This window comes from Haliotis rubra, unplaced genomic scaffold (assembly GCF_003918875.1).
Source record: "Haliotis rubra isolate DU_JTF1 unplaced genomic scaffold, ASM391887v1 Scf340, whole genome shotgun sequence".
NCBI lineage: Eukaryota > Metazoa > Mollusca > Gastropoda > Lepetellida > Haliotidae > Haliotis > Haliotis rubra.
In genome coordinates, this window is record NW_025767014.1 from 147569 (window position 1) to 175091 (window position 27523).

Sequence of the window (27523 nt, forward strand, 5' to 3'; positions counted from 1 at the left end):
CAAAATTCTCAGTACACCTCCACTTGCAATATGATGTGTAAGTACACTCGCACCCCCAAAAGTTATCTGGAGCCCTGTAATTTTATGATAAATACAATGTTATAATGTGATGTTAAAATACCTTCGGTAATTGTATGAACTTTGAAAAAGTCAAAGTTAGTTTTGTCCCAATTTGCAAATCAGAGACCGTTTGTGCAAAATTCTGCTATCCCTCACTTGCCTCTCATTACTCCTAGGCCAAATGTAGAGATAACATCATTATCAGGTAATATGATACACCAGGCCTTGTCACCCATACTGCATATCCTGATCATGTTGAACATCAGTGCTTGTCGACTTCCATTAAAACGAGCAGTTAATACTCATGCAGTTGGTCTATGAACATGTGGACACTGTTTCAACAGCGGGGTAAACCTTGTTTGTTTTCAGCAACCTGATACATTCTGTGTCTAGTTCCACATTGACAAGAATCTCTGGAGGGTGGGATTTGTCATACCAATTACTGGATAACGCTTTTACTGCTGCTGAGAGATCCTAAAAGATAGGGACTTTTCTAACATTTGGCCTACAACTATCATGTTGGTTTGAGTACATGCAGTAATGAGGTCGTTTTGCTAGACTCTACTTCTGACTCTCTTCAATAGACTGATGAGTGTTCTAGGATATCTAGTTGTCACCAGGAAGTAATTGATAACAAAAATACATGTTAACAATATGTTGTCAAGTTTTTCCTCATGAAAAACAGCATCGTCGTCATGGTGGCTTCTTCTTGCGCTTTGAAGCTCACACTGGTAAATTACATCCCGTGTGAAGACAACATAACTACTGTCGTCATTATTATCAGGATGAAATTAACACTAGACATCCAACCAAGGCCGCGTTTGTTCAGAGGGCAAGTAGAATCTCAAACATTTTCATGGGTATTGCTATGTTTTGTCAATATGTGGGCTAGTGGACATTCTTGTCCTATTTGCATTCCAGCACAAGGTAGGTGTAAAGGATCAACACCGACTCCAACTTATGAACTGACCGAAGATATATTATAGACATAATTTTGATATTTGGTATTTACTGTTGAAATCAACTGGGTTTGCGACTGGGAGCCACCTTGCCTTGCACGCGCAATGCACGTGCTCTGCATGCGCTACCCGTGTCCTGCATGTGCGCTGCCCGCACTTCCCGTCTTGATGAACACATGGCTCATACTGACAAACAATCTCATTCTTCACAGCGATCCTTCGTAGCTGTGGATCGCCAAGCTAGTAAGCAAAGAGTAGCGGGTTCGAAACCAGACAGCGGCACTACATATTGGAAGTTTTCAATAATGTGATATTTTACAATCGAATTCAGTGATAGCAAGACGAAGTTAGATCAATCTTCAAAGCAAGTAATAATTCAATGTCAAGGGCTATTCCTCAGAAAATCCCCGGGATGCGAGCAATTCTGTAGAAAATCCATGGGATATCTTGGAGAATGCCCACGAAACTACCTGCAGAGGTTTACTCGGTAAAAGGAGAGCCTGGTGAGACAATAGAGTGACATCACTGGAGGTTCATAATACAACGTAATTCTTCTGTTTGCAGGCATTATTAAACTATGACACTTTCAACATGCTGCCTGCAGCATACCGGTACAAACTCATCACACTGTTGCCTGAATGTGACAAACTCCCCGACACAGAGAACTCACTCAGGTAGGAAGTGCTAGGAACCCTGGAGATGAGGGATTGTGGTAGTGATATACTATTGATCTTGTTTGATCTGTAACTTGAACATCTGCTGAAGACATTTGTATCTGTGCATGGTGCATATATGTACAAGATTTTGTGAACTGAGAAATTGTACCAACTACTTATTCTCTGTATTATTGTGTATTTTAAATAGAGGTACAAAATAATAATGTGAAATATTAAAACTTTTTTGTTGTTTTTACACAGCATCAGTCCAACAGCATTGAATAATGAGTTCTTTGCCAAAGCACAGCAGGAGTGGAGAGAAAGGTTGTCGGAAGGTGAGATATGAAGTACTAATTAGCACCCTCTGACAAAAACAGTCAGTTCTTTTGTGGGAGCTGAAACCTGTAAATTATTGTTGCAGCTGATTAATTGGAACGGCTTTACCTTTCAGATAGTTCGTCTGCAGGGTTTGTGTTGGTATGTCAGATTTGATTAATATGGGGTTTCTCAGTAGTAATTTGGGGATTCAAGGCAAGAACAAGGTGATCCCTACCTTTCATATGTGGTATGCTTCACTTGATTTCCAAGAATCTTGTCGATGCATATCATTGAACATACTTAGAAGCATTGGTCCTAGGGCTGTAACGAATACGCTATGTTGCGAATATGATATGTATCACAAATATTAGGTAACGAATACGAATAATTATTCATGAATACAATATTGTAGTTAAGTGATTGACTTATAATATGGAACGCCCATGTTCACAGTGTTAATTTGTCACAGCAATAACCAGTGATCTCATGACACTCAAATTTGGTATGTAATAGTTATAGTTGACAGTAACATGTGCAGGCTTTGCAAACTAACATGACTTGGGCTACTACAAGGCTAGTACATATTGCATTCTTGCATATCTCGTTTTGAAAAAGGACATAAACCTTCAAGTAAATCACACTCCCTTCAATTTTTTTAAATATTCATGAATATTCGGTTCTGGTGACCACGAATAACGAATTGAATTCATGAAGGGCTACGGTTCAATTCACCGAATATGCGAGTGAATCGTTACAGCCTTAATTAGTCCTATGAAGGATGAGGATTACTATGCTGGACTGAAGAAAATACACCATTGATGCCCTTAACCTTGAGTGTTTTTCTTACTAGAATAGAAATGTCGCTAATATGTAACATATTATCATCTATTTTGACAGCTCTAATTCTTTGGCTGCAGGGCTCAAAAGGTACCTTATATGCCTCCATTTTCACTAAATATGTGTAAGAGATGCAACATGTTGTGTGACCCTCCTGATAGTAATTGTGTTATTTCAGGTGAGTTTACTCCAGAAAACATGCAGCGCTTGAAGCAAGAGGAGGAGAGGGAACAGACCAAACTTGACCCATGGAAGGTGAGGAGTTGGTAGACAGTGTCTTGAAACTAAAATGAATAATACATTCCCACAGAGAATATTTAAATTGAAAAACGCGTTCTTTGAGAACAGCTTAGGAACTGCTCAAGAAGTTTCAATGTCATTGTACACTGAAGGGATATTTTTCTGAAATTATAAGTACAATCTCCACTACTAAAAATAGAACCCCCAAAATAGTTGTGATCCATAACTTTTGTTGGAAAGTGTGTGACATTTGGTTTGTATATATATATATATATTGGTTGTAAATGTATACAGGGAGGTAATGTAAACATTATCTCCCCTTCCCCATCGGTCATTCTCTACAAGAAAGACAGCTGCACGGTTTACCATGGTTCCATATTATTTAAAAGCTGTACCAGCTATTCCTATCATAATTTTAGGTATCCTTAAGTTTTTTTCAAAATAGTTGAAAACTTTTATCTTAACCAATGCCATTGTCATGTTTCAGGCTAAACATTTTGAGACTTTCTGGGGACAAAGGTGAGTTCTTGGTCGTGTTTTTTCGCTATGAACTAAGTGATTGTTTCAGGTTTATCACACATGATAGTAATCCCCAGTAGGGATTTCAGGTTAGAATTGATAGCCAGCAACCTATGCTGGTCACAATAGCCAACCAAATGGATCAGGGTGCTGTTGTACAACACAACCTTAGCGCTATGACTACCTTAAGTCTATGTTAAGGTATGGGAGTTACGGTCAACTTCACGGTCACCTTAGCGGTCACCTTAGCGCTAAGATCACTTTGTACAACGGCAATCTGGTTGTGAGATTCACTGGCTTCATATAACTGGAATATTGCTGAATGTGGCATTAAAAACAAGTATATGATAAAGTCAGCTTTTTACGCCGTCTTTTGATAACCGACATAGTCATTCTATCAATTTCATTATTTGATGTAGTGATATGTGTTTTGTCTCTTCTCGCAGGATACAAAAGGATGTGCCAAAAGCAACTGGACCATCACCTATCAAACCTGTGAACTCCTTGCCTGCTGCCAAGAAGAATACAGCTCATAAACGAAGCATGTTGGTGTCATCCATGTTGCGCCACAAGTCTTTGTCCAAGGCTGTAGCAGCAAGTGTGGAGTCAGTGATGCCAGCCGGATCACATAGTATAACCAACAGCATTTCTACAGCATCCAGTGCCCAGGTGGGACTGCTGACCACTGTCTCAACATCAGTGACCGCAACCGTCACATCCACCACTGCCAATGCTGCAGCTTCATTGACCAAAGTAGACAAGGCTGAAGTAAGCCCAACACCAGCTAAAAAGCAAAGATTGTCCCCCAGTCAGCGGCAAGCTCAGGCTAAGACACTGGCTCAGATCAAGGCTCAGACTGAGGCTGCTCGGAGTCAGAAGTCACAGTCAGCTGAGCCTGTCAGTCCGTTACGGACAGCTTTAACGAACACTCCTCCAGATTTGACTGAAGTTTCACCAGCTAAGTCTGTTCCAACTGGTTCTGTTGTTACCACCCCAGGAATTATTAAGGTTGCTGGGCAGACAAGGACTTTAGCTCAGATCAAAGCTCGGACTCAAGCTGCTAAAGCTCAGACAACTGTGTCAATCATCTCCCCACCTCAGACCAGGTCTTCAACTAATGTGTCCCAAAACTCATCAGTAAGGAGCCTGTTGACGAGTCCTAGTCCCCCTGTAGGGAGAGTCCCAGCCCAGGCACAAACAAGGACCTTGGCTCAGATTAAGGCTCAGACTCGGGCCCGTGCTCAGCAGGCTACTGCTACAGTTGTGCCTCCTACTACTACTGAGCAACGCCCAGCACCATCCTTGAGTCCTGCCCTGTCCAAGAATCATCCCAATATCTTGTTAACCTCCACTGGACGGCCAAAGACACCGTCTAAAACTGCAACCCCTGTTAAGACTGAACCCAATAATGGTATCAACTTGCAAAGATCATTGGCTATTTGTCAGGCTGAATATGAGAAAAGTATTGTGAAAGTGAACAGTCCTGGTCCTGTGACTGGGCCGCAACAGAGCCAAATGAGTGCCTCAAAACTGCTGTTCTCTCAGTCCGGCAGTCAGTCAGATCAAAGCGTCCAGTCAGACGGAGAAGCAAGTCGATCGACCGCGAGCCCTGCAGCATCGCTGACCTCCGGAACAGCATCTCCTACCAGGGTTTTGACGGTCCCATCGGTCTCTTCATCCGGGAGCACAGAAGGAAAACAGATTCTGATTGTGACATCCAACAACTCTTTAGATCCTAACACGGTGCTGGTTGTGAGTGCCCCCTCAAGTACAGTGGTAACCGGTGCTGGTGCAAACAGTACAAAAACACTGACCAACTCGGTGCAAGCTTCATCTGCCACTACAGGCAAGGTGTACACTGGTGGGACTTCGTCTGGTGTCCGGTGCGTCCTCACACACGAGAATCTTCGGGCGATGTTGGCCAGCAGCACACCTCCCCGGGCCTCTAGCGCTCCGCCTACTCAGAACAAACCAGAAGTTGTGACAATTGTGAGATCGGCGAGTGTTGGGGGTGACGCCTCAAATCAGACGGGAAACAATCAGGGAGAAGTAAGCCTCAACTTAAGTTCTGAAGAAGTTAATTTTTTATCCAAAGCTGGCACTCCTACTCAAGCAGGTCGTGATGGGTCTCCACGCTTCGTAGTTCGACCTGCTTCTATTGTGGGGAAAGGCAATAGTAAGCCCAACCCACAGTCGGTAGTGTCTGGAAGCTTCAGTGTGCAGACTGTCGCCCTTCGAAGCAACCAGACTACTGCGGCTAGCAGTGCCCAGCCAGTGACATCTTCCATTGTATCAAATAGCGTGGAGACCCAAGTGGCTAACTTACTTGCCAACCCAAAAGTGTCAATAATGGCTACAACCTCAGCAATACCTAATGTGCAAATGATAACCGCTGCTTCAAACATGACTACCGTGATGTTGCAGCCGCTTACATCAACGGCGGTTGGAACGACGGTGACAGCGACTTCAGTGTCTGAAGGCACGCCGACTATTAATCCTTCATCGTGTGCCTGCAGTCTCAAGGCTATGGTTATGTGCAAGAAATGTGGTGCTTTCTGTCACGATGACTGCATCGGTCCGTCTCGGCTCTGTGTTACCTGCCTCATCACAACATAACACAGTCTTTACTACGAGTTTGTTAATTTGTTGACCTTGCACAATCTGTTGAATCATGTATAACATCCCAACCATCACATGAAGATCTGAGTGGAAGTGTTTATCAATAGTGTACTATCAAGTGTCGTTTCAGTGTACCTTACATAATGGTTTCTTTACCATAGCTTCTTCTTTCCCAATGATGTTAAGGACTTCCATATTAACAAATATAGAAACTGGGGCAGTGCTTGAATTAGGGGCGCATATATGGGTGGAACATAATTTTCTTTTACATCGTTAACATGATTACAGAACTCAAATACAGTATTATTTTTACTTCACCTAAATAGTGTAGGACCTGGGGTCTAGAACTACTGTGTCACATATTTAGAAAAATTCAAACATCCATCCATCTGAATAGGGCAAGAGTGATCCAAGGTGTTAGCGTGTAGTACAGAGTTGTGTCCCTTAGCAATGAGGTAGCCTCAATTTCTAGTTTTACTTTAGTTATGATCCTCTCTGTTACTCTTTTCTTAAACCCTGGAAAAATGTTTGGGCAAAGTATAGTTAACACAAAAATCTTTTTTATCACATGGGTAAACTTATATTCTAAATATAATATAATGATGAAATGTAATCAACTCTGTTTAAACACGGTTCTGCCTTCATACTATCGGTTTAGGTGTCAGTAGAGTACTGTGTGTTATATTATTTACTTTAGCTCCCCAATGACCAATGCAAATAATAGATTATTGTTAGCGAGTAATATTTTTTTTATAAAGTTTAAAGTTTGACAAGAGTAGTTTAGATTTCCAACATGGTTTTATCATGGCAAGTCTTTCAAACACATTTAAGCACAATATTTCTTTTATTTCTAAATAGTTGTGGTTATTAGTGGGAAATGTGATGCCGCACTTCACTGTAGAGAGTTGTCTCCCCCAAGCATTGCAGAAATGTCTGGTATTTGGTCCGACTAGCAGATTCATCCTAAGTAAATGTCTCTTGCTGATCATCATACCCTTGCCTATGGTTTAAAGACTAAATCATACTGCAATTTAATTTCACATCAACCTGAACAATTTGGAACAATAACCAAAACTTAAAATTCTAAACGTAAATATGGCTTAGAGATGGATTTGGCCAGACTCATTCATATTTTATGTATGCATCAGTTGGGTTGAACTTATGTACTGGCCATGACATGAATAACAGGGGATTTTCTGTAGGTCTTGTATTTCAATTTCATTGTAATATGAATATACATGAAGTGCAGAACAAAATCATTTTACATTTTTAGGAGTAAAAAATAAAATCATCAATCCGGTGAATCATCAACGATCATGCATTATGATTTTAAAACCAGCATTGTCATACAACACAGTGTGGATTTTGTATTGATTAGTATGTGAGGAAGGTGTATGATTAATATAGACCCCGGGGTTGACTTGATTACTGTGCCAGGAATGTATGTATTTAATATATACCCCTGTAATTATTTGATTACTGAAGTCACATACCTCAATCAAGACTGACCATGATTACTCCTAGAAACAATGTTAATGTGTACTTGTCAACATAATATACCGGTATATTTGCTCAAACTGGCAATATAGGTATACTAATTACTTTCTTTTTGAGTAATTCTCTTTTTGAGTTTTCAGTCATTAAAACTCCAATGTAGGCAGGTTCTAAATATATTTAACTTTCATTAGTAACATGTTTGTTTATCCATTTACATTTGAACATGTACAGATGACAAATGATGACATGGGGCTATGATCACGATACACATTCATTTCAAGACAGGAGAGGCTATTGTCCCAATACACCCATCTACTGGGGCTTAAATGTGAAGCTTATCAGCTGATTTTTGTGTGGAAGGAAATAAATGAAAACCCAACAATGTGGACGTAAAGAGAACATGAGGTTGTTATGTAATCTGCTGGAGAGACTGAAAGGAACGTGCACACACCTACTTGATCACTTTGAAAATACTGTTTTTCAAAGTTCTGAAACTTGGAAAGTTGTATGTTACATGGTTGCCATCAAGTTTTATCACAAGAATCAACTGCTGATATTGTATGTGTTAGTTGTTGTCAGCACCTGTTGTGTACATGGATATATGTTATGTTCTGGCTGGCTAATGACAGGGAAGTGGTTTGAAAGTAGAAACGGTGACTGGCAGGAACCAGCAGCTTGAATGGGTTATTATAGTTTCTGCAGTCAGGTCATATCGATCAATCGGTTGCATGCTGTTAGGTTGCAAGAAGTGTAACAGCATTCACATAATTTTCTAGATCATTAACTTATTTTTGGGAGAATGGACACTTTTCAAATTCTGAATATATTAAAATATCCTGGTTAAAAGTTCACAGGATTGTATATACTGTTCCTTCATCACTTTTACATGCTCAGTGGACATTTATGTGTCGTTTCATACGAAGGTCTCAGACAAGTTTTGGGGGTATGAATGATCCTAACTATAAGTTTTTAAAATCTGAAAACCAATGTTGTCTTTGAAGGTGTGCATACTTACACAGTGTCAACCCTATTTCTTATTTCAATAGCATTATGTTTTTGGAATACAGTTATTATCAGCGAGATATTTTCAGGATAACTTGAAGTATCAATTATTCTTTTTGTTAATTGTTCTTCTCTGTACTTAACTCTGGCCTGTTTCATCGTCATGTTTTCTTGCCCTCATACATCTACTCCTGGTACCGGTAGAAAATTCACTAAAGAAGAGGGATGGTGGGGTAGCCTAGTGGTTAAAGCGGTTGCCTATCATACAAAAACCTGGGTTCGAATTCTCGCATTAAACAATAGAAGAAGCCCTTTCCTGGTGACCAGTTGTTGCCAGAATATTGGTGAAGGCAGTTGAAAAAATGTATTTACCAGCACACTCAGTGAGTGGCCTGGTCCAACACAGAATCTTTGGAGTGATGATCACACCATGTTTATTTGAAGGCAGAACAAGGTTTTCATTTTAAGTGTAATTATATTTTACTCAAAAGAATTTTAAGATCACCTGATTCTTGGAATTTGCTATTGCTGATCAGCCCTGACATATAAGCTACAGTAATATGAAAATTAGAAACGTTCAAAATACCTGCCTGCCCGACCGCCCGGGACGGGTTATTTTCAACACGGACTGCCAGATTCTCAAATTCACCTGCCCGACGGTTGGGTTAAAATTAGACATGTATCTGAAGATATTTTGTGGGCAGGTAAGTTTTGGTCAGGGCTGGCAAGTTTACATCTAACCAGCCCTGTCTGGCTGAAAATTGTGGGAGTTTCAAACCCAGAAATTGGGAATCCTTTTAATCCTTTTGAGTTGTGTAATAGCAGCAAGGAATTAGGAGTTGAAATACAGATAATATTATTGTAGAAGATAGTGGTTACATCAAAGAGTTAAAGTCGAATGTTTTCCACTTTTAAGGTCATGTAACACATATCTTAGCACAGAAACACTGGGTGTCGATGATCCAGAGATATGATGGAGGCATATTCAAGTTTTTTTCATTTGTTTCTAATAGCAAAATGGATCAAAATAATAGATTCAGCTATCGCATTAAAAAGTTAACTCCCAAGCTAAGCTGTCTTTGTTGAGTGGTTCACTGTAGTATTCAAAGGCGGTATTTTTCAAATATGGCACATTGTGAAGTTTGTCCAGGAATACCGGAAAGGCAGAATGACAACTTTCAGAACATTGCTGAAGTAAAACTGGGATTATGTCAAAACTAGTTTTCTAGAATTTGGACTGGCGAGATCCATGTGTGGTAGACATGCGTCGTGAACTTCAGCTGGAGATGTTTTTTATTAAGGATGAACGTAAGGTAAGCCAGGATGTGAGACTGGGTGACTATTAAAGGTTCCATTCCAAACCTGGTTCCTTTTGTTCTGTGCCGATGTTGTGCATGTTCTGTACATGGTGAATGAGTGTTCTGGATGTCTCAGATTGTGTACATGTATGCATTCAGGCAATCTCAGGGTCTGCCACACACATATGCATTTAAACTTATACCTTTCCTCAGCAGACATACAGTGGAGTCATGGGCAGGGATGGGCAGATTCTCACATACAGTTTTGAATGTTTTGGGTTGTTTTGTTTTTTTCAATTTAAATGTTTCCAAACTGACCTGTTTTTGAAAGTGAAAATGCTTAATGTTTCCAAGAAATGTCACTTTATCATAACTTGATAGATGAAAACATTTAATTGCAGAAATTGGAATGCTGTCAGGGTGGGACTCTCGTAATTTCATTCCATTTCAAAGTAGATTTCTTGCACAATCAATTATACAATAAATTTTGATTGAAAGCTTTTCATGAAAAGGAAATATATGTATTATTCAAAATTGGACTTTAGTTGTTTAAGTTATTGTAATTCAAACTTAATGGAATATGTAATGTTTATTTTTGAGTAATGTAATAAATACAGACAGGCATTGAGGGACTTGATGAAGATACTGTTTTTACATCCCAGCCTGTGACCCATGTAGGGTGTTGTACCTGTACTTACTGTACATTTGTATGTTTCCATAGCAACAGTGCTGTTACCTTTTTCTGTGAATATGTCCATGAGTGTATATATTCTATAAACATGCTGTAAATTCTCTCGTTTTCTCATTCATGAATTCCTGTTGTCAGTCTCCACACTTACATGAAAACTGCAGTGATGTGACGAATAAGTTCCTGAATCATTCTCTCTAAGGCTCTGATAATTTTCATGACATTACCTGAAACATGTTGCTTTTTGCATAAGGGTGGGTACACTGCATCTCCTTAATTCCCACTATAATACTATTCGGGCATAGATCAATGGTAAAAAAAAGTTTTTGTAAACTTTATTCTCTCATGATCATTAAAGCCATGATATTTGATATGGATAGTGTTCACAGATTTGTGTAGCCAGGTTTGATTGATTAAAGGTTATTGAAATTGAATTTATGAATATTATCTCTGTTGCACTTACATGAATAATACCAATGGAGAATGATGTTTTGAGGAACTGGCCCCTGGCCTTTTGTTGTATCACCTTTGATCAGTGAAACTCTTAATAAAACCTATTCCTGAATACAGCCAATCATTTGCCCTGCACAGATACATGTTTGCCCAATCAAAAAGCCTTTTTGTATTGTTATGGTTCAAGCAGGATGTGCTTCAAATTGGTGATGTGTCATTCCTAATCCAGGAAAGTTATTGAAGTGTGGAGATTTAAGCTGACAAGAATTCTGGAATGTTGTTTTTGTGCTATATGTTTCTTATAAATGTAAATAATTATTTATTTTCATAGTTGAAGGAAGGAAAATGTGAGATGCATTCATGGTCTGGACTATGAAATTGATATTGTTTAAATGTTCAGTAGTCATTAAATCATATCCATTATTTTTTAAGTCAAAATTCTTAACTATATTTCCTTCAGTCATTATTTTCCAGGTGAAATATTTGGTCTCACAAATATACAGTGCTCTTATTAAAACAACAATTTTGGCTGCCCTTACACAAAGTTACACAATACACATCAGACTCAGAGATACATGTGCAGTGATAAATGGACAAATTAATTCACTACAAGCATCATTCTAAGATCCTCACTGATATGTGCACCAATTCCCACAGTATTGAAATTATATAAAAGCATGTTGCACCAAATCGTATTTTCCAATAACGAATATGAAATTGGCACGTTTTATTTTTGTGATTTTTTTTAACAAGCATTGTTTTAGGTTTTTTCTTTTGATTTCCTTAAATTTGACATTTGGCTTGAGAAATTATATTCATGTAATTTTATGCATAAAATAACAATAAATAAAATAAAAGATATGTACAAATATGTACACCTTTAGACATTTCTCTGGCATATGTTTGAATTTAGGTCCTGGTAAGTAAGGAATCAAAGTGTCCATATATTATACTTGGTCAAAATTTTACAACGACCTAAGAATTTGTAGACATTTTTAGTCTGCTTGTGTAATTCTCCTTCTGTGGAAGACTACTAAGTAAACTTGTGAGGAGATTGTCATTTTCAGTGGTCATCTCTGAATGCATATATAATGAAAGTATGTGTGTGGGTGGGATGAACCACGTGACGACTCAATGAAATTGAGCATAAATCAATTCACATAAAAGTGAGATAGAACATTATGATAGTAGTGTCTCCACAACTTAGAAACTAAAATGGGTCAGTTTTTAATGTACCAGGTAGTTTCTAATTAGTTATTATTAGTAAGATTAGTTGAAAAAAGGTGGTTATAGCAAGTATTCCGATTTCAAAAATAGGAATTATTTCATCGTTGTATGATATATTTATGTTCATTTCATATTATTACAGTGGACAAACTCTCTTCATTGTTGTGTAGATAGATATTTATGTTAAGAACTTGTGATCTCAAAGGGGGGTAAAATGAAAATACCTTTTGTCAAATATTTTTAGATGTGTATAAAGCTTTTTTGTTTGGGGGATTACATGTATGTGTTTAGTTTTATGAAAGTAATTAGTTTCCAGTTGTAATGAAGAAGTTAAATGTTAGGTTTCATAAGTATAGTCACAAGGGACTTAAACAAAACAGGATTATATTTTCCCAGTATTTTAAATTGAAATGAGTTGCAGGTTTTGAAAGATATTCAACAAAGTGTGTATATTTTATGGTAAACTATTTTGGGGATTTGTCATATTTTATTATTTTGAGAGTTGCTTTGCAGAGTTTGTTTAATTCCAATGATTCCAATGATGTACAAAGAGTTCACGTTTTGTGAGTTGGGTAATCACACAACATGAGATGTTGATATTTTTGCTGCAATGTTACAGGATTGTGTGGTGTACTGTACATACAATTACAGTTTTGAGTGACATGTTTCTACACACTTTAGCAACGTGTATCAAAAATGTCAAAATAAATTTTTTATCATAAATTTGGTGTTCGAGTTTGTTTCACTTTCATGGTGATGAGTTCATGGTTAAAGAATGTGCCTGGTTCGTACTGATTGATACCCGAAGGTTGACAAGCATACATTATTTTGGTTTGAGCATGCGCAATAATTTGACTCACACGCGGAACATGAGCAGAACTTGCTTATCTCTATCTAAATATAGTACTAATTACGGAGCTGTATACACAAAAAAACGTAGATTTTGGGGGGACCCTGGTCTGAAGAATCTATGGTTTGGTAGGAGTTACTTCCCCTGTCACCACAGATACGACCTCAAATTCATTTCTCATAGATACGAATTTAACCAAAACGGTTGAATTATTACCAGATACCAAATTCATTGAGCCAGACTGGTATTGAAGAAAGACATATTAAAGAAGAAATATTATAAACGTAGATATTGTTATCGAGTGCACAGGTCCTTGAGGTTGATGTAAACAACATGGCGGTCGAAGAAGGAAATGACTCGCAATGGAGCAAACGCTTCTGCTTTCAGATTATCTTTACGACTTTACTCTTCGTTTTGACACAACTGACTGCCTCTGCGGGTAATACAGCAACGATAAGAACTCAAGAAAAACTCACAGGTAAACTATATCTTTGTTTACGAATACTTGTCTCAAAGTATCTTTGAATTTCTCTACTCGGTCGGGGTATCGATTTTATCTTGGCTTATTTCGTGAAAACCAACACTGCCTACTGTAGTTTGATTCCTTTCGTGTTGGGATAGATACTGGTCTTGGGTGAAATGGGCGTAACAGGTGTATGTTAACGACACTGTCACGAGAGGTAATTATGGGTCTCCGAGTGGTTCTAGAAAACTTGAATTTTTACGCCTTGTCGGAGAAACTGATGTGACAATGAAGACGCCATTTTATGTGAAAGACGAGTTTTAGAGTAAGCTTCAAGATGGAATATGTTACCGTTAAAGAACGTATAAAGTGGTTAGTATATAACGTACAAAGGTATAGTTCCAAAATATGTTTGATCAATATCAGTTCACATGAATAAACTCATATTCCAGCCAAGGCCTACATCGAGCACACCTTGATAGTGCAAAGTCGTCTAGTTATATGTTGGACTAGATCAATATCAAAGTACAATGGCCACAAGAAAGTGAAATTCAACTTCAACATAATTTGCTTTACATGTTATACACAAATAACTGAACGCCATCACATTTTCCAGTATTCACTGTAACCATGGAAACCAGATATGTAAATTGAAGTGTTGTATGGAAATGATGTAGGTAACTGCAAGGATTACCTGGGAGTCCAACAAGGTCACGAGGACACTTGGCCCTCGTCAGCTGGAGCATGTGACAAGAACATCTGCATCATTGTACCATCAGGCAACTATCTCATTGTTGAGCGGTGAGTAACATTATAACACAATTATACCGATGACTTAAGGAATATCCTAAATAAACATCATTGCTCCATCAGGCAACTATCTCATTGTTGAGCGGTGAGTAACATTATAACACAATTATACCGATGACTTAAGGAATATCCTGAATAAACATCATTGCTCCATCAGGCAACTATCTCATTGTTGAGTGGTGAGTAACATTATAATACAATTATACCGATGACTTAAGGAATATCCTGAATAAACATCATTGCTCCATCAGGCAACTATCTCATTGTTGAGCGTGAGTAACATTATAACACAATTATACCGATGACTTAAGGAATATCCTGAATAAACATCATTGCTCCATCAGGCAACTATCTCATTGTTGAGCGGTCAGTAACATTATAACATAATTATACCGATGACTTAAGGAATATCCTGAGTAAACATCATTGCTCCATCAGGCAACTATCTCATTGTTGAGCGGTGAGTAACATTATAACACAATTATACCGATGACTTAAGGAATATCCTGAATAAACATCATTGCTCCATCAGGCAACTATCTCATTGTTGAGCGGTGAGTAACATTATGATACAATTATACCGATGACTTAAGGAATATCCTGAATAAACATCATTACTCCATCAGGCAACTATCTCATTGTTTAGCGGTGAGTAACATTATGATACAATTATACCGATGACTTAAGGAATATCCTGAATAAACATCATTACTCCATCAGGCAACTATCTCATTGTTGAGCGGTCAGTAACATTATAACAATTATACCGATGACTTAAGGAATATCCTGAATAAACATCATTACTCCATCAGGCAACTATCTCATTGTTGAGCGGTCAGTAACATTATAACATAATTATACCGATGACTTAAGGAATATCCTGAGTAAACATCATTGCTCCATCAGGCAACTATCTCATTGTTGGTGGTGTGAGTAACATTATAACACAATTATACCCGATGACTTAAGGAATATCCTGAATAAACATCATTGCTCCATCAGGCAACTATCTCATTGTTGAGCGGTGAGTAACATTATGATACAATTATACCGATGACTTAAGGAATATCCTGAATAAACATCATTACTCCATCAGGCAACTATCTCATTGTTTAGCGGTGAGTAACATTATGATACAATTATACCGATGACTTAAGGAATATCCTGAATAAACATCATTACTCCATCAGGCAACTATCTCATTGTTTAGCGGTGAGTAACATTATAACAATTATACCGATGACTTAAGGAATATCCTGAATAAACATCATTACTCCATCAGGCAACTATCTCATTGTTGAGCGGTCAGTAACATTATAACATAATTATACCGATGACTTAAGGAATATCCTGAATAAACATCATTGCTCCATCAGGCAACTATCTCATTGTTGAGCGGTCAGTAACATTATAACATAATTATACCGATGACTTAAGGAATATCCTGAATAAACATCATTGCTCCATCAGGCAACTATCTCATTGTTGAGCGGTGAGTAACATTATAACACAATTATACCGATGACTTAAGGAATATCCTGAATAAACATCATTACTCCATCAGGCAACTATCTCATTGTTTAGCGGTGAGTAACATTATAACAATTATACCGATGACTTAAGGAATATCCTAAATAAACATCATTGCTCCATCAGGCAACTATCTCATTGTTGAGCGGTCAGTAACATTCTAACATAATTATACCGATGACTTAAGGAATATCCTGAATAAACATCATTGCTCCATCAGGCAACTATCTCATTGTTGAGCGGCGAGTAACATTATGATACAATTATACCGATGACTTAAGGAATATCCTGAATAAACATCATTACTCCATCAGGCAACTATCTCATTGTTTAGCGGTGAGTAACATTATAACAATTATACCGATGACTTAAGGAATATCCTAAATAAACATCATTGCTCCATCAGGCAACTATCTCATCATTGCCGTGAGTAACATTATAACACAATTATACCGCTGACTTAAGGAATATCCTAAATAAACATCATTACTCCATCAGGCAACTATCTCATTGTTGAGCGGTGAGTAATATTATAACACAATTATACCGATGACTTAAGGAATATCCTGAATAAACATTGCTCCATCAGGCAACTACTAGTATCTCATTGTTGTTGATGGTGAGTAACATTATATACACAATTATACCGATGACTTAAGGAATATCCTGAATAAACATCATTGCTCCATCAGGCAACTATCTCATTGTTGGTAGGATTGAGTAACATTATGATACAATTATACCGATGACTTAAGGAATATCCTGAATAAACATCATTACTCCTTCAGGCAACTATCTCATTGTTGAGCGGTGAGTAACATTATGATACAATTATACCGATGACTTAAGGAATATCCTGAATAAACATCATTGCTCCATCAGGCAACTATCTCATTGTTGAGCGGTGAGTAACATTATGATACAATTATACCGATGACCTTATAAGGAATATGCTGAATAAACAAGTTTTGTTTGTTGTTTAACACTTCACTCAGAAATACACCATTTATATGGCAGCAGTCTGTAAATAATCGAGTCTGGACCAGACAGTCCAGTGATCAAACGTCAGGACCATGGATCTACACAAATGGGATATGGTGACAAATCAACAAGTAGTCGATATGCACTTGAAGGCTTATCGAAAGTGACTATAAAACATTGATACAAAGTGCTTTCTTTGTGATAGATTTTATACATGTTAAACATTGTTGATACTTCATCATGTTCATGTAATCAAAATTGATACGAAGAGGTATGTACTTGATAAATCCATGCTATAACAGCCCAGATATAGCAACAATATTATCATGATTATAGGTAATAACTTGAGAGTATGTTTGGTGTGCCTGCGTGCGTGTCTATGTATATTTTCTACATTAGGAATACACACTATGCTAAGAAAGTTTTGGAGAGCATTGTGACATCAGTCTGTTCCATAGCATGGTGTATGTTAAGCTATGGGGACACACAATTAATTGAGGGGCGGGTGGGAGGATGGGGGGTGGCCTAAGTGGTTAAAGCATCCGCTCGTCGCCCTGAAGACCCGGGTTCCATTCCCCACATGGGTACAATTTGGAAACCCATTTCTGGTGTCCCCTGCCGTGATATTGCTAGAGTATTGGTAAACATGCTAAAAGCAGCATAAAACCACACTCACTCACTCACTCAGTATTAACTGAGGTCAGTTTTGTCAGGTTTCAATAGTGACATATTTATGAGTAGACTTATTTCCCTCTCACTACGTATTACGTCACGCCAGACAATATATATACATCACAAATCTCTGTCTCTGAAGCTGGTTAGAACTGTTTCAAACTGCAAAAAGTAGAAGAATGATTTTGGATGAAATACAGTAGAAAGACCTTGATGATACATTTTTCATAATATCAATCACTGGTTGTATCCTGCTATTACAACCTACGAGACCACCACGTAGCGGGAGTATTACTGAGTGTGACGTGAAACATCAAACAATAAAACAGAGGGTAACAACCTTTGTTCATGTTGATATTTCATCATTACATTGTGGAGCCCATTTCTGGTGTCCCCTGCCGTGATATTGCTGGAATATTGCTAAAAGCAGCGTAAAACTAAACTCACTCTCTCACTCATTATTACAGTGATAGGGCATCATGGCTTTTTATTGAAATCATTACCATCAATCATGTTTTCTTTTTCAGATGTAGAGAGATCACAAATGATGAAAACCCGGACAGTGACAACTGTCATAGTGTTGCCAACAGCTCTCTGCCTTTTCCAGGATGTTGTCCTGACCTGCAGTGTTCTGAGAGTCCCCCCATCACCACCCCACCCAGCACATGTAAGTTACCACTACCAGCAAATTCATTTCCTTGTTAGCATGTTGTCGTGAACTGTCATAAGAGTCAACTCATTGGATCCGGTGGTCAGGCTTGCTGACTTGGTTGATACATGTCAACATGTGCCAGCTGTGGAGATCAACACCTATGTCAATCGCTGGATTGTCTTGACTCAATTATTTACTGACCACCATCATTTTCGTGGAGTGCAATCATTTATTGTCAAGCAAACAAAATAAAAATGTGTATTTCTCCGTTTATAAACAAATCTGGCAGTTGTGTTGCAGTGTGTATTGACCGGTCTGACAGCTTTGTTGCAGTGTGTATTGACCGGTCTGACAGCTGTGTTGCAGTGTGTATTGACCGGTATCTGTTTGTCTCTGTGTGTATTCCCCGGTCTGACAGTTGTGTTGAAGTGTGTATTCACCAGTGTGACAGCTGTGTTGCAGGGAGTATCTGTATATTTCTGTGTGTACTGACCAGTCTCTGTTTGTTTCAGCTTGTTCTGACCTGTCTCCCAGTTTCTCCTGCTGGTTCTGGTCCAACACAACCCTGGGCTGCTCTCCCAATGGAACCTACTACAACTCCTTCTTAAAGGACTTCTGTAGGAAGACCTGCCAGTGAGTAAATGACATGACTAAGTATACAATTGGTGAACAGAATTAGGCATAAATAATACACATATTATTTTTGTCTAATTTGGAGCATAGTGAGACTCAACTCAGTGTAGGTTCAAATCTCTTTGGAGCAAAGATGTGCTTACTTTGTTTTTGAATCCAAGATTTGCACTAATCATATTTGATCCCTGCTTTGTCAAGTCTTATATCCATGTGATCACCATAGCCATAACAGTCAACAACCATTTTGGGATTCCCTCCAACATTCACCTGTATCTTGATGTTTAAAGTGGTCAAATCCAGTGCCATATTAATGCATATAAATTATATGATTCAACACTTAGCTGACTATTTTGCAAAGTACTGTCATAAAGTAATTGTTTGTTTCCTTTTGAAAAGAAAGCACGCACGCATGCACACACACACACACACACACACACACAGGAAAGCAATACGAGTTGTCTGTTTTAGCACTATGTACTTCTCTAGCTTAGTGGGGCCAGTTGGTTGGGTTCGATTCCCCACATGGGTACAATGTGTGAAGCCCCTCTCTGGTGTGCCCTGCTATAATATTGCTGGCATATTGCTAAATGCGGCATAGCTTAGCATGTACAGATGTAGTCAGCTGAAGTGGGGAGCATGGATACTGAAAGAAATTCTCATTTACATCGCTATGTTATTTAATTTTCAGATCGTGATTTTGATTTTGTCAAGTTCCACAACAGGCTCATGTGAATGAATGGAGTTATCTCCCTTACTGCACTTTCTTTTTCTTTTCTTCAGATTCTGTACTTAAAGAGAACATCCCAAGACAATGGCAAGAATATGCATCTCTCAGAAGATAGTTAACAAGTCTTATTCAGACTTATGAAACTCTTAGAAAAAAATCAATGACAGCATTTTGGGGATACAGTGGCAGATTTATTTATTTTTGTTTTTGTAAAACCTTTGATATTCATTTTAAAAGTCTGTTCTGTGCCTTGAAGTTTACATTTTACCAGACAGTTTTGTATGTAACCAGGTGATAATTGTGCCTTCTGCTGAATGGTATGTTTTTGGTGTGGTATTTTTTCCATTTGGGGAACTGACACAGTTTAATAAAGTATATATACGAAGTGTCAGAAATATTTCTGTGATCCAGTCTAATTTAAGAATGATTTTTCAGCAAATATGATAGCTGAACTTTCTGCCGTCCATTTTACTGTTTACACTTACTAGTCTACCTTCAAATGTATGCAATTATGCAATCAAGGACAATCAGAATGCTTGACTTTCTATCAGCATTATCAACAATATTAATGTATGGATGTAATAGTTGTAGATGCAAAGAACACAACTTCGAAAACTTCGCATCGACGAAGGGATTTATTAATGTTCACGATTTTTGGTGGTGGGTCGGTGACAAGTCATTGGCTTATTATCGTTGACATGACTCGGTCCATCGATGAGGGTTTAAGAAACTAAAAGAAACAAAATGATTCTTTTAGCTAATACATCAATTACAGCATTTAAATATAACTTTTCTGAATTTTTCAAATATAGGATTTCATAATTATCAAATATAGCTATTCAAAATTGTTAGGTAAAATGTTTGAAGATTGTCCGACAGCGCATTTGAGTAACGTAAGCTTCAATAGCAGCTTTCTATCAAAAATACACAATAATAATGGTCAAAATATTCCCATGATAACTCCAACAACATATACTATTCAAATGTCATATAAAGTTATACAATGTATGATTAAAAGTACTCACATTTGTGTTTGCCATGCGGAGAGATTTGCAGACAAGCCAAGTGACCATGTGGATAGCACAGTGAATCAACCTTTTGCATGAAGATTTTTGTGCAAAGGGTTAGGTCATGTGACCATCAATAATGAAAATGAGGCTATATATTTACTAATTAAATTTACAAAGTTTTGCCATTACGCTGGATTTGAACCCTAGCTCTTTGGATCACAAGTCTAATGTGTTAACCACTAGGCCACCGGACAATACACTCATTCATGCCTGGTTTAACAATGCTGAACATTACTGAATATAACATAACTTGTATTTAGCATTAACACACCCGGCCCGTTAAACACACCTAGGGTGTTTAAGACAAAACAATACAATAATCTTGCGGAATACCTAACTGGTCTTGACAACACTTAATACCTGAGATAATCAACTTATTCTGCAGCAGGTGCGAGAGCAATACTAGTTTGTAGATTGGCCTTCGGAGATCTGAACCTCTTGTCTTGAGGGTCACACTTCTGACAAAGCGCACGAATGAGGGTTCGGAGGTAATCCCACAACGCTTGAGCCATGAGCCAAGCATTCCTGGGGGGAGGTTATCGTCCTTGACCAGAACAATATCGTTTACCTTGAAGTTCCTTTTGGAGCTTGCCATTTCTGACGTTTCTGAAGTGTTAAAGGTATTACTCCTTTCTCCATCTACTCAGAAAAGCTCTGCCAAGTACTGTACTGCGTCTCCATCGGCGTGCGTGGAGACATCAGATGCCTGGAAATACTCCAGGTGGTGGAATATGCGCTGGATCTTACGCATCAGCAAATGGTTGGGTGTCAATGGTTCACTACATCTGGCGGATCACTGGACATTGTTGTCAGAGGCACAGGAATTCAAAATCGACTCAACTTCACACAGGAGTGTTCTATACGGCTCATCATCAAAGGCGTTGACTGTATTCTTGGAAAGCGGGCTGAGAACACCACCGGACAGACCATATCAGCCTTTCCCATACACCTCCCATATGACTGGCTGAAGGTGGGTTGAATTTCCAGATGATGTTCAGTTTCAACAAGTAATTGTGAACTTCAGACTGGTCGATTTCATCAAGTGCATGACAAAGTTCCTTGGCCCCACTAGTGAAGTTTGTGCCGTTGTCACAAAGAGATCTCTTTGACTGCTCCTCTGCTTGGTGCGATAAAGCGTCTAAGAGCATTAATAAAAGAGTCTGTATTTAAGGAGTTGGCAGTCTCTATGTGAACAGCTCTGCTTTACCATGCAAGTAAACAGGACACCATACCGAACTTTACTTCCTTGCGTCCTTCTCTGGCGGTTGTGAGGGCCAAAACAATCTAGTCCAGTGCAGGTGAATGGTGGAGATGAAACACGCGTACCCTGTTGGTCGGAGATCGGACATAATCTGCTGACCGGTGGACATCTTTAATCTCCTACAAAGTACACATTTGTTCAAAATACTTCTGACAGCAGAATTAGCGTTTGTAATCAAAATTCTCTCTTTAGTGCAGACAGGACATGGTTTCTACCAGCATGACCTAGTCTCGTGTACATCCGCGAAACAATCAGATGGGATAGAGGAGACTTACATTGGCAATAGGACTGGCGGGATGCTTCATGGTGTGTCAGGCTGATGTTGGCATTGCTCAAACGACCTCCAACTCTGAGTAAACCATCCACAAAGCATGGGCAGAGATTGCGGACGGGACTACTTCTTGGTAGTACAGTGAATTGATAACCCATTTCTGCATGTTCTTAGAGGAGGAGTTTGCGATTTCTGAGCCATACTCCATGTGCTGAACAAAGGAAAGAATACTCTTTCTTCGGAGGTCTATGAGTTCTTGAAGTGACAAAGAGCGTTATTTGAGGGCTTTCCCTTTTGAGACTAAAAGCCAGAAAGTTGAAGAACCTCGCGATAGATTGCGACTGCTCTTTTCAGTCTGTACCAGGATGAGTAATAATTGAGGAGTTTACTAACAACATCTCCAGGGGAATCAGCTGTCTCATTCAGCGTTGACATCACAGCAGCTTCAATTGTTTTTCTGAGGTTCGAAATTGATTTTTGAATCAGGCATTCTCAAGAACTTTGGACCATTGAACCATTCAATGGATTTCAGGAACTGTGAGCAGCTAGATCCTCGAGATGCAATGTCAGCTGGGTTGGGTTTGGAATCGACATACTTCCACTGTTCTGGTGTACTGGAAGTCCCTGATAAGCTTCACTTTCGGTTGGCGACCGAACGCTGGAAATCTGTTTCTTTTCACTGCGAATATACTGCAGAACAGTTGTTGAATCTGTGTAGTAGGTGACACGGTCAATGTTTTACATCCAGTTCCCTTGGGAAGAGAAATTGTCCTATTTTCACACAGACACAGTAGCAGCTGTCAGTTCTAATCTGGGAATAGTCAGGGTTTTCAAAGGAGCCAGTCGAGCTTTGCCCAGGAGAAGTGTTGTGTGGATGTTTCCATTTGTGTCAAAAGCCTAATGTATGCAGAGCAACCATATCCTGTGGAGCTAGCATCAGAGAAGATATGTAACTGTTGAGACAATACATCACCAAAATCAGGAGGCTTCAGACATCTTCTAACAGTTAGACCTTTGAGCATTTTGACTTCCTGGAGCCAATTTGTCCATCTGCCTGCGAACTCCATACCGATGTTGTCATCCCAGCCTAGATCCTTGTCCTTACACAAGTCTTGAAGGATTCTTTTAGCAGGCAGCAGCAGCACCGGTCGCGACGAGACCTAGAGGTCATACAAGGGAGGGACACCATGGACAGAATTCCTCGTCTAGTAAGCGGCTTCTCTGGCAAGTCAACCGTGTACTTGAAACAATCCAGCTTGGTATCCCACTGCAGCCCCAGTGCTCTCTCCATGGGAATATCATCTCGACTGAGGGTCAGCGGCGAATCTCCTTGGAAGGCGATGTTCTTGAGGAATGGAGGACAGAACAATCTTGCTGCTGCTTGTAAGCTTTGTCAAGTTGAATCCACCATCCGCACATGCAAGCTTTACATTCTTTATCAAGTCACTAGCACACTCATCAGACTCCACAGATTTCAAGCAGTCGTCGACATAGAAATTGCGTTCTATCGTTTGTGCAACCTGGTCATCATAGTTAGATCTGGACTTGGCTCCTGTGCTTTTCAGGGCATAATTGGCAACAGTGGGAGAGGATACGGGAAGTTCCGAAAGTGTGCACAGTCATGCGGTACTCCTTCAGCTCACTATGAACATTACCATCAGGCCACCACAGAAACCGTAGATAGTCCTGGTGCTCCGTGGAACCTTGACTTGATGAAACATGGCCTCTACATCTCCCATGAAGGCAACTTGGTCTGTTCTGGAAACGAGCTAAAACACCAATGAGAGAATTGGCAAGATCGGGGCCTTGTAGAAGAACATCATTGATTGATAAACCTCCATACTTGGGCTACAGTCAAAGACCACTCTGATCTTGTTCAGCTTTTTCGGATGATACACTCCATGGTGTGGCAGATACCAGACGCGTCCAGGTTGGCAAGTAATCTCGTTTGCAGGAATTTCAATGGCATAACCCTTTGCCAGCAGTGTATCCATGAATGCAACATAATCTTTATGATACTGTGCATTGCTCATCATCTTTTTCTTTTGCCAAAGTACCCTTTTACAGCTTGCTCCCTGTTTGATGGCATATTTAAATCGTTACGAAAGGAAGAGGAATTTCATAATGCCCATCTACGAACCTCAATTTTCCTCGGTCTCCTTTATAAATCTTTGATCTTCAATGGAATAGCCTCGTTCACCAGGGACTTTTCCCAACATCAGCCTCGTTCAGAAGTCTAGTTCAAACATTCATTCACAATGCATTCTGATACCTTCTCATGTTCCTTTAGAGCCACCATGTTGCAGACAACTGATTTGTCTTCCAAATTACACTTGACCTGAAGAGGGCCATTTACTGTCAACCAAGTTTGTACTTCACAGCAAAAGGTCCATTGCCAGATGATGGGGTGACTTCAAGAGGTCGAAGACCATCTGAACAGTTACTGCCCGATAAGAAGGCCAATATTCAGGTCTGAAATTCGATACAGCGGCATCATTTCAGCAACATTCTTGAGGCCTGGTAGTTGCATCAAAGCATCCGATTTAGGAATACTGTCGTGACCGACAGGCATTACATCTTTACAAAGATAATGCGTGGCAAACTAACAAACTGTCTATCAGAGGGGTCGGAGATCACAATATCTGATACCACTGTTGTGTTGATGAGGTCTGTTCCGTTCATCGTTTGCAACCTCAGCAACGTTGGTGTTGACTTTGCTTGAAGTTCATCCTTGAGTTCTTCTGTGATAAAGCATCCTGTGCTGCCGTTGTCCAACATGGCGTACGTTTTGCACAACCCTATCAGCCTCCATTCTGTCGGACGTTAACAGGAAGTATAGGTTGAAGCACAGTCTCTTTAACCTTGAATCGTTGATTGTCACAGAACGTGTAGCTCCAGTGATGACATTAGACTCGCCAGTGGATGACTTCTCTTTTTGAAACATAGTCCGGTTGCCCCTGTCTTGATTGAAAATTGTAATCATGTAAAGCAGTAGGATGACGTTTGCCACGAGTGTTTACAAGTTCTTTTTTCATGCAACCCTTTGAAATGTGGTTAAGTCCACTTAACAACTGTAACACCGGTTACTCTCCTTCAAATATACTCTCGTCTTTCAGAAAGTGTCTTTTGTAGAAATAACTTGCAGTCGTCAAGATCGTGAGACTGTTTACAGTGGAAGCAAAGAGATGCCTTTGCTTTTACTTTGTGATTCACTTCCGATATGAGTAGCGAAACTTGTGGATTGAGACTTGTTTGATTGTTTATACTTATCATCAGAGAACCTATCCTTACGACTTGTATCATCATGTTTGGAGAGCAGTGCCTGTTTACTGTAGATAGGTTCATTTGCAGATCTTGCAGCGAAGTCGATGAAGTCAACGAGATGCTTGAACTCCACTTCCTCCTGCCCATTCAGTTTCATAGTCGTAACGCGATCCCTCCACCTGCTTTGGAGATCGCCCGGGAGCTTCAAAACAACACACTGCATGTTTGGTGCATGATTAAGGACAATCATATGAGAAATACCTCTCATTACATGATAACACTTTGTCAGAAGAATAGAGAATTGCTTGAGTCCCTACGTTGTCCTCATTCTTTAGATTAGGCCATGAAATTACGAATCTTGTTCATATAAGCTGTCGAGATTCTATAAGGATCACCATACTCTTTGCAAAGCAGGTTTCTTGCAGCAGCACGCCCTGCTAAAGGATCCATATGAAGACAACCAGATATAAGATCTTTGGGCTCACCTTGAAGTTGTTGATCGAGGTAGTAAAGTCTATCTGCCTCACTTGGCGTATGTGGAGCAATCCTGGCATCGAGCGCCATGAGGAAGGCTGAAAACTCTGTCGGGTCTCCTGTGAACTTGGGCACTTCGGTTTGGGAAGAAACATAGCATGGGACATCTGTCTTTGTGTCTCTAGAACAGCATGGTTAAACAATGAGGACTGATTATCAACAGCAATACTAGCACCTGGATTTTGAGGAGGTATGATTCAATGAGCTCTGATTTACTGGCAAAAGTCTGCTGCAGAAGGGTTAATTTTCTGTTGACTGATCTGATTATACTGTGACGACGGAGTCGTGACAGATCTTAATGTGACAGTGGGATCACCTAGACATTGACCTTGACCTGCAGCATCTGCCTCAGAGTACACCTTCTCTTTCGCCGCTGTCTTAGCAATCTTGGTATCAAGCTCCACTTCTTTCAGCTTCATCTCAGCCTGGGCACGAGCTTGGAACATGGACTTCTCTGCAAGAAGCTCTGCAAGTTTCGCTTTTCCTTGAGTATGTGAAGATTTAACTGAACTTGATTTACCAGAACGGTGTGAATATTTAGACTTAGAAGATCTATTAGTACTCACTGAACCTTTCTGTGACGCAGATTCATGTAACTCATTAGCCATTTCTCTCTCTGCACATAGGACCCAGCTTACTAACGAGTCTCTGAAGCATAGGAATGATGATTCCTTCTCATTCGAACTCTCTCTCACCAAAGCTCTATCTTCTTCCTCAAGTTGACTGCAATACAAATCTACACATGATTTATAATATATCAACAAATCATTAAAGTTGTCAAGACCAGATTTCACTAAATGCAAGTTGTCAATGTTTTCTTTCAAACGATCAAGTTCATTTTTACTCTTAGTACATGCTGATAAAGAAGAAACAGTCTTATTTCTCAAAACTCTCAAATGTTCAATTCTGCCTTTTTCTGTAACAGTTCTGTTTTGACGTAACTGCATCCCAATATTTGTCGACACTCTCGCGGTGTTCTCACTATCACCGACACCACCACTGTCAGTGTTCACATCACCAACTGTGGACGTTGTTTGCCCCTCAGAAGAATGACGACGTGACCATTCCTCGCTGTAGAGGTGACTATCATCATCAACGTTGCCCTGTGACGCCATGCCTCACCCTTGAACCTTGAGCACTCCGGACGTTTTACACGTTACACGGTGGTGTAAAACTTGCAGGATATCAGCAGCCACTGCTAAACGTTGGATGCTACTGACCACCCATGTAACACTTGACTGTCTGCAAATTTTCTTAAACAAATGTAGATGCAAGAACACAACTCGAAAACTCGCATCGACAGGGATTTATTAATGTTACGATTTTCGGTAGTCGGTGACAAGTCATTGGCTTATTATCGTTGACATGACTCGGTCCATCGATGAGGTTTAAGAAACTAAAAGAAACAAAATGATTCTTTTTTAGCTAATAC

At 39.4% G+C, this 27523-nt stretch overlaps 2 protein-coding genes across 3 annotated transcripts in view; both read left to right on the top strand.

The window, feature by feature from the left end:
- LOC124284638 (putative Polycomb group protein ASXL2) overlaps positions 1-13096 on the top strand; it is a 28412-nt gene extending 15316 nt beyond the window's left edge. For both annotated transcript variants that reach the window (XM_046720743.1, XM_046720744.1), the window contains exons 5-9: positions 1584-1693; positions 1937-2010; positions 3009-3085; positions 3558-3589; positions 4036-13096. In XM_046720743.1, coding sequence (XP_046576699.1) covers positions 1584-1693; positions 1937-2010; positions 3009-3085; positions 3558-3589; positions 4036-6205 — 2463 coding nt within the window. In that variant the 3' untranslated portion in view covers positions 6206-13096. The remainder of the gene's footprint in view (positions 1-1583; positions 1694-1936; positions 2011-3008; positions 3086-3557; positions 3590-4035) is intronic.
- A 294-nt stretch (positions 13097-13390) lies between these two features.
- On the top strand, positions 13391-20076 carry LOC124284646. The gene is made up of 5 exons (XM_046720749.1): positions 13391-13701; positions 14364-14487; positions 18207-18346; positions 18844-18964; positions 19745-20076. Exons 1-5 carry the CDS (start codon positions 13557-13559, stop codon positions 19755-19757), a joined length of 543 nt encoding a protein of 180 aa, XP_046576705.1. The 5' UTR covers positions 13391-13556; the 3' UTR covers positions 19758-20076.
- The last annotated feature ends 7447 nt before the right edge of the window (positions 20077-27523 follow it).

Excerpts from the sequence above, each read along its gene's own strand:
- LOC124284646 (XM_046720749.1), top strand. The coding sequence starts at position 13,557 with ATGGCGGTCGAAGAAGGAAATGACTCGCAATGGAGCAAACGCTTCTGC. Across the intron at positions 13,702-14,363 it reads AACTCAAGAAAAACTCACAG|GTAACTGCAAGGATTACCTG; the intron begins GTAAACTATATC and ends GAAATGATGTAG. Across the intron at positions 14,488-18,206 it reads AACTATCTCATTGTTGAGCG|ATGTAGAGAGATCACAAATG; the intron begins GTGAGTAACATT and ends TTTCTTTTTCAG.